The sequence below is a fragment of the Citrus sinensis genome, chromosome 2 (assembly GCF_022201045.2).
Source record: "Citrus sinensis cultivar Valencia sweet orange chromosome 2, DVS_A1.0, whole genome shotgun sequence".
NCBI lineage: Eukaryota > Viridiplantae > Streptophyta > Magnoliopsida > Sapindales > Rutaceae > Citrus > Citrus sinensis.
The window spans coordinates 4083411-4092241 of record NC_068557.1 but is presented as its reverse complement, the minus strand read 5'-3'; the positions used below and the strand labels follow the sequence as shown (position 1 = coordinate 4092241).

At 31.4% G+C, this 8831-nt stretch overlaps 1 protein-coding gene across 1 annotated transcript; it reads right to left on the bottom strand.

Annotated features, from left to right (window-relative positions):
• Nucleotides 1-7475: 7475 nt before the first annotated feature.
• Nucleotides 7476-8428, bottom strand: LOC102611263 (uncharacterized). The gene has a single exon (XM_006470500.4). It carries the CDS (start codon nucleotides 8280-8282, stop codon nucleotides 7641-7643), a length of 642 nt encoding a protein of 213 aa, XP_006470563.2. The 5' UTR covers nucleotides 8283-8428; the 3' UTR covers nucleotides 7476-7640.
• Between the last annotated feature and the right edge of the window lie 403 nt (nucleotides 8429-8831).

Sequence of the window (8831 nt, the reverse complement as noted above, 5' to 3'; positions counted from 1 at the left end):
TTGGCGCATTTATTACAAAACAAGTGCCGTTGGACATTTAGACTGTGTAATGAAGAAATCTTATCTGAAAGTCACCATATTTATCACTTGAGCCTTAGCGTTACAATAATTTTACGGCAAATCAATGAGACCTCGAAGTTTAGTTTAAAACATGTTCTGGGTTTAAATTGTACACGGAAAGAAAAAAGAAGGAAATTTTAATAGAGAAAGGGCTGATAAAAACAACGACAATTCTGTTTGTAATTTTATTTGTACAACAAATGACATAATTTATTATGAGTAATGGTCTGGTAAGAGGAAATTGATTGTATAAAATCATCATCAGCCCACATAATTAAAAAAGAATGACTGTTATCACTCTTTAATTATTCTGTTTATGCCAAATCAGTTTGTAAATATTAATTTGCATAAAATTGTATATAAAAAAACTTCTCAATACAATTTTTTGTCATGAGAAACCAACCCCTAAAATCATAAAACAAATTAATACTAATTTCAATATTTCAAATAAACAATAATTCTCCCTTCAAGTTGCTAATTCCATTTGTACTTTATCCTCATTTTAAACTGAAAAGAATCCATGAAAATTAAGATGAAACATATTTTAAAGTTATAGATTAATCGACTGAATCATTACCAATCAATCAAATCATAATTAAATCTTTTCCTTTATTATGTTGTAAATCTTTATATAAATTGAGCTTTTATTCTTATGAATCTGTAAGAATAAAAATTTATCTTATTTCTATATTAATCTTAAACCCTTTCCCTAAATAACATAAAAACAGCTCCTCTTCCTGGGCTCTCTGCTCTATACATTTTCATGTCCCACCACCTGACGAGCCTGAATTACATGTCTGAGAAGGACCCTCCTGAATGGAGAATTTCTCTCAACTCTGGAAGTAGAAGTTTATAAGGTCGCATATCCTGACCATGGCATATATATTAAATTAATTCGATTCAAATAAAACTGTTAAAGCTATAAAAGGAAGATAATTCTTTCAACTGCAAATGTGCTGCTTTTGTCGATAGAAAAAGGTTCTTTGACCTAACATTTAATACTGAATACACTTGCAATTAGGCATCAATAAATGGTTATAAGACTGTTCAAAATGTTGTGCATCTTCGATAGCTGGTGGCATATGTACACCAATCATTAATAGCAATGAACATAGACTTCTCTGCCTGCAATAAATCTATGCCGATGAACTCACAATGAACAGAGACTTCTCTGCCTGCAATCAATATATGCCGATGAACTCACAGCCACACATATGAGTGTATGACTGATCCATTCAAAGTAATCAGCCCTGGAGAACGTGCCCAAATTGATAATATGTTAATTAAAATTGTATTGCTTAGACAACTTTCCTCCAAAGAAGTGGTATTCATTAAAATTTTCTTTTCATATTTAATTTTTATTTAAAAAATGTAGGAGGGTGAACAAACATTAAATAGATTTTTCAAGCCTCCAACCTCATTTAATACAGGATTCAAACTCGGGTGACATGAAATAAATATATTTAAAGATTATCCAATCAAACACCTAAGAATAATGTCCATTAATTGAATATAAAATATTTATATTTAAAAAAAATGTATTGCATATACTTTTCAACTATCCACAAATTAATATCACATCAATTAAGATAAATTTTTGAGGTAATTAATTTTTAATTAATTTCATATGATATTTAGTAAATATGTTTTTCTCTGGATTCGGCATCTGTGTCTTTAAAATCTAGATATAGGATTTTATAATGTTGTAAAAGACTTTTACAATTTCGTAAACTGATTTTTCAAAATTTTACAATATTTTAAGAACCTTTTTCAATGTTGTAAGATTCCAGATTTGCATTTTAAAAAATATGAACAATTGCACCAAAGAATGATTATGAATATATAAATGAGGTAAATGTAAATTTAATTGTATGATCCCCATTTAGATATTGATATCACTGGAAAACCCCTCATTAGTCCCATGATAAGCTATTTTTCTTCCAATTTATATGAGACACATTTTATCCATTTAGGAACTTATGACATAACTATATGTAGCCAGACAAGTTTCTTGCTAAAAGCTATATCAATAAAAAAAATATCCCTTATTTTAGCAAGAGTGACATTTTAAAATGTTAACGTTGAGAATGACTTTGTCAGAGGCAACAATGTATTGTTTAGTATGATGCAATTGAGATTCTAACGTGGCCACTTGTCACAATGACCTTCCATTTTTTCTTCTCTAAATTGCGAAGACAATTTAGAAATTAGAATAACTGAAAAATAAACAGTAAAAAAGGAAAAGTTTTTTTCTTCAAAATGATGTTAACTTAAAATAAAATTCTAAAAGATAAAAGAAAAATAAATTGAAGTAAATCCTCTACAAACTCCGCAAAACTGTACTTGTAGAAACGACCTTTAATTGAGAGATGAATTCAACATGAATTAATAAAGATATAGAATATTAATATTTATTTATTAATATGACTTCCATGTTTGCTTTATGATTCTTTGAAAATTGCTGTGAACACCAGTGTTTTACCAAGATTTTAGAATACAATAAGCGTAATGAAATTTATCATCAACGACTACTGAATTAAAAATTGTACATAATTAAACTGCTGTTACTCTTTACACCTTTACAACATATTCAGAAACAGTGGCTTATCCTATTAATTATTAAACCTTAATATTTTATTCCTCGTCATCATCAAATTGTTCATTATAATAACTACTTTTGATTAGCCATATTATAAGATCTGTGAACAACATGATTTCATCATGAGTCTAAGTCTATAAAAATACGAGGTAAAAAGAATGAAGAAGAAGAATGGGAACTATGGAACATGGAAACAAGAGAAAAAAGGGCTGAATATATACGAAATATAATCATGAAGGACGTATTAAAGACCTGAAAAACCAAAAAAAAATGTTGAGAGTTGCAAAAAATACAATAATAATAACAAAAAGAACGGTGAAAAATTTTGACATTAGGTTGGATAATCTCTATTCTTGGTTTAATTAATTTTGATTATTGGTGTGGGTGTGAAGAGTAAGAATAGATACTAATGAAATAAATTAAGTGAGGGTTATTTTGAAATTTAGAAGGATGCATGAGGAAAGTAAAAATTAATTTTAAAAATTATGATATGATTGTGTGGAGCAAAAGAGTATTGAAAATAATGTTTAGGGTACGGATAGTTCAATCGAAAAAAATGAGAAATTCGTTAGAAGTTGATGCCAGTAGTTGGCAATGACACTTCAATGGTCAAGTTAATGGGATGTAAGTGAGAGGAATGGACCAAATGAAGAAGACGAATAGTTCAAAACAATAAAAGAGTCTTACCAATTTTCTTTTAACTAGACCTTGTATACAAGAATGCCATTGAGGATATGTTTATATCCATTTGGATACACATTGAACATCTATTGATGTTTTCCCATCCTCATGTTGGGATAATCTGGTCATGTTTGCGTATCCTTCAAATTGGAGATATTTCTTCCTCTTTATGCTTGGTCCCACGAGGTTCTCTTATTTGAGGTTTTCTTTGGTTAGAGACCCTCCGGTTCCTTTGCAAGTGGAGCATTTGGAATGGTTCATCGGACTCTTTACAAAAATATGTGAGCCCTTGACTTCTTCATCGTAGGTAACGTCTCTTTTTTTAAGGATTGAATGATGATTTGGGCTACTTGAAGATCCGTGTTAGTCTCATCCAGTGGGATTCCTTCTGTTAAGTTGAAGAAAATTTGATAAGAGTCCCCATCACATCAAATTATAGTCCCGCTGAGGACAAAACGAGCTAGCTAATATGAATGTGTGATCAGGCGATATAGTCTTCGAAAATCTAGGACGTCTTAGGTGGCTCTATTGTCTCCTTGTTTTTATCATTATTTTCCTATGCATCCTTTCAAAGAACGGGAAAGATTACATTGACAGCGTCCTCTTCGTCAGGTGTGCACTTTTTTATGGCCGTCATACTAACACGTGTCGCGATATTGTTGGTCCAAACTTAACCTAAACAGCGATTACATCCAATATTAACCCCGGCAGTGAGACTTTCTTGATTAGAAAAAAAAAATAATAATAATAATAATAATAAAATATACTCTGATAACGGCGGCCAAATGGTTGGAAGTCAAGCCTGACATATACTATCTATTTTTATAACGAACAATTTATTTATTAATTCAACATCTCCCTAGGTCAAAAGAAAATTTCTTTCTTTTTTTCCTTTTTCCATTTTTCTCCTAAAAAATGAACTCTAAACTGAAATTGGCTCGTAATTTAAGGATAAAATAAATCTAATGAAGTTCTTTCTGTTTTTGCTTTTTTAATTAAATAAAAGCACAACGACGGAAAGTCAGAAACATCCACCAAACCGCAACGATATTGGTATTTTATGTATTTTTAATTGGACCCGTTAAAAGTTGGCTTTCCTTGTTAATTATTTTGGATGATTAAACAAATTGTTGTCTACAAACATTAGATTATGACCAGTGCAAAAGTCAAATGCACAGACTATTGTTTAAAACATATATAAATTTTTTTATAAGTTTTGCAACGAGGAAGAAGTATATAATATAAATTTTGATTGATCGAATTATTTTTAAACAATTTAGTTTATTTGATTGGCCAATTTAGTTCAAATCTTAGGTGAAATGAAGGGTTAAACATTGTTTTAAAATTTACGCACCTTTCTTTCTTTTAAAAGGAAAAATATATATATATATAATATAAACATCTCGTATTGATTAATTGCAACTTTGTTTAATAAACGTGAAAAATTAGATCCGTCGTGTTAAGACTTTCAGGGATACATCGGATTCTCCAAGCTGTGATTAAGTGTTGGCAACAGCCCATTCGTTGTCTTTTATATTTGTATTATTGATTGTATTTATCCTTGACCTTTTAAATCGTTGTTGTTTTCATAAAATACATCAAACTCTTGTCAAATACCAAATAAATTAAATTCGAGTGCATACATGTTAGCATGATTTCTATGTGTTTAGCATGTTTAAACAAAATTATATTATTCAAACTATTAACTTTCTAGTATATATATGTATATGTATTCAAACTGTTAACTTCATAGTATATATATGTACATTAATATAAATTATCCATCCAGGATCATGCACTTTGTTAGATCTTGGAAAAGCTATTACATCATATGGTGTAATAGTTAAATTCTAGTATCTTGTATCCTAGACCAATCCAATCAAGGATCCTCAATCGTAGTAAAATCAGGGACAAGTAAAAAATTAAAAAAATATATACCTTTCAATACACTGAAAACAAAATACATTTTATCATTTTAGTACGCGTTTGAATTATAATCATCTCTCAAACCACTCTACTTTTAACTAAATAAGAGAAGATCATTCATTGTTTAAATGAATATAACACATGTAACATAATTAACCACTCGATATATAATTGAGCAAATGTATTAGTCTATGTGTAATCTCAGATAAGAAAGTAGAATCAAGCAAGTAGAATCCTATCCAAATACAAGAAGAAAGACTCTAATAATCTTCCTAAAATAATTGCGAATTGCCCCACACCGTTACTCGTCTTGGAAAATAGAGCAATCGTTTTATTGATTTTCCGAAGATCAAAGTACAATGCTGAAGTTTACAATACAGGCTTTCGAATTATAATCATCTCTCAAACCCTAAGGCCTTTTATATAGGCGATATATGAGATTAAGAAAGGACCATGGTCATTAATTAGCCTGATTTTCTTTCCAGTTAAAAAACAATTTTACCCCAAATACCATTTAACTCGAGTTGACTGCTCTGTTCTTCGTGTGCTCCCTTAAGTGTCCAAAACAGCGGAGGATTTTGTCCATTAAGGCTTTGTGATTTAAGTGATATCATGTTCTAACAGATACACAAATGATGTCATACATGGAATTTTCTAAGCTAATCGAGGTGTCATTTCTGATTGGTCTTCAAGACAGACGGTAACTCCACACAACAACGGACATTGTCGTTGGTTTCTACTCTCAGATTTGAGATCACATTTCAACATTCTCCCTCTTGAGTTCAAATTCCACTATTCCCATTACTTCTTCTCTTCATCATCAGTAGAATCATATTTGGTAGATCCCAGCCCAATTGGACCAAAACTCAAACTTAACTCCCGGAACAACTTTGGTTAAAATAACAGCTAAGTTACATATCATCTTTTTGGATCCTTTTTAGCTTTTCAAAATGGGTTTAGACTCTTCAAACCCGACGAAATGGAGCTGATGTCAATGTACTTGGTCTTTTTACGATGAGTTTGATCTTTACTTACGCATATAGTACTTTGGCTATTACAACAGACCACTATGGATCTTTGATTAATCAACAATTCTTTAAACCATTTCCTTAAGCCATATGGCTTCTTTGATGGAAACTGAAGCTATTGTGTACTCTGCTTCTGTTATTGACATATAGCAGCAACACTTTGCAGAGTTATTTTCCAGTTGATGAATCAGTTATTTATGTAAACGCTGATATCCCACATTAGCTAAGAATAGATTATCGGGCTAATAATATAAACTTAAAACGTACAGCCATCAATTCTTGAGCTAACTTTCTGAAATTAGTTAGGGCCACGGTCTTCTATATGCATAGTATTAGAGCCAAACTCAGTAAGTCCGCACCATCTTATTATATGGTAAGGACCATGCAAAAAATCGACTTACATGCAATGGAGGGTGTTGAGGATATTGCCTTATATTCCTTAAGAATAGTATGGGTTAAATATAAGCTCGAGAGAACCCTGAACTTTTAAACTTGTTTTATATGGTATTAGAGATAAATTTATGTAGGAGTGAATTTACATTATCTTTTTATGTGACAATAACCAGTTAAAAAGACCAACCTGTATGTGATGAGGGTGTTCAGAAAAATATCTCATATCAATTTAGAATAGTTCATAAACTAATAATATAAGCTTGAATTGTGAATTATGATTTGAATGTCTAATTCAAATTAAATGAGGAAAAGGGATAGGGTTTGGAGTGTAGCCTCATAAAGGTTTCATTAAAGAAGTCAATCTGCTTTGTTTCTTTGTTCTTCTTGCACCCGAAAACCATTCTTAGACGAGCAAAAATTGGTCTTTAGGATATTGCTTTATTTCTCACGCCTTGACAACTTCCCTGGAAATTCTTTTGCTATTGTTGCCGCACGCTGTTTGCTGTTCGTTGGGTCATGTGTGTGCTGCGATCGTCCTTCGCTGTGGGTTGCTGTCTTTGCTGTTTCTATGTTGGGTTGCTTGTTGTTTTAGGAGTTTATTGCTTTCTGTTTTACTCATTATTTTCCAACATCATATAAAATGGTATTATCACAAACCGATAGGTAATAAATTGATTACCCTCTAACTCTTCTTATCATCTCACTGCTACTACGTGATGGTTTGTCCGAGTGCCACATGTATTAACATATCAAATTGGAAATAAACTTTAAATATATTCCGTGCCACATGTAATAACATATCAATTGGAAATAAACTTCAAATATATTCCAACTTTGTAATTGTAACATTACTCCTTATTACCACTAATAGATCAAGAAATTTCATGAAAAATAATGTCACATAAATAACCTAATTAAAAAAAAAAAGTTGTTATCTTTTCTACCGGTTTCCATTACAACCCAATCAATCTGCGTGGTGTAAACCGAACATTATTCTTGTGCTCAGAGATTGTCTCAAGCTTTGGTGACCAAATCTGCTCTCTCGATCCAACCAGTAGATCATAATGCTTCTTCAGTTCTGGTGTGCTACAAAGCAGATGATCATTACTTGCTTCATTACAATTATTACCTGATTCATTATTTTTTTTACCTCGATTGATCAACCTTATCATAAACTCTGGCACAACTTTGATCAAAACCCTTCCATTTTCACCTCTTACATATTCAAATGGACGACACTCACCAAGATTAATAGGAGCTGCTGCTGCTGCCGCCGCATATTTATTCTGACTTGAGCTTAAGTGTGCAAGACATGAAGCTGTTAAAACATTGCACGCAAACATGTCAATGGGAAGAACAAAATAGGTTTGGCCTGGCATGAGTTGGTCATCAATGGCGAGAGCCGGGATCGGGTGGCCAATGAAGAAAGAATCTGCATGGCAGACCAATTTTTCCGGTGACTCAAACATGATCTCTCCGGCGATGTGTTTCCCATTAAGGGTCTTAGTGTCTCCATCCCAAAAGATTAGCTTCACTACAGAAGAAGAAGGATTTGAGTTGTTCTGTTGAAAGCATACACAAACTGTATTGCCCATTCAATCAAGTGTGGTTTTGGTTTAAACAAGGTTTTAATTATAATTGGGATTTTTGGTTTTGAAGAAGAGAAAAGAGAGAGGAGATTGATTCTATGCAAAAAAAAAATGAGAGCAAGGATTTGACTTGGAGAAAGTCTTGAATTGTCTTTTATGATGGTTTAAAGTGGCCTTTCTGTCAACGATGCCGGCTTTTAGTCTCTTTCTCTCAATCAAGTTGGTTAGGTGTTTAATTTTTATTGAATACGCCATTAGGCTTCGTAATCAATGCTTATCTAAAAGACAATTTTCTTTTCTTTTTTAATATAAGTAATTAATAAAATAGTTATTTTAGTTCAACAAATACAACAATACAATAATATAGATCAATAAATTTGGAATAAGAAAACCTATGGAGATCTATTAATTTACATAAATATAGGCTATCACACTCATAACCAATCAAATTACAATTTCATGAAAGATAAAAGGAGAGAAAAAAATGTATTAATTATATATATCTGTTAATGGAAAAATTTTAGAATATATTTAAAGTACCATATTACTTATATA

Coding starts and splice junctions, on each gene's coding strand:
- LOC102611263 (XM_006470500.4), bottom strand. CDS start 8,282: ATGGGCAATACAGTTTGTGTATGCTTTCAACAGAACAACTCAAATCCT.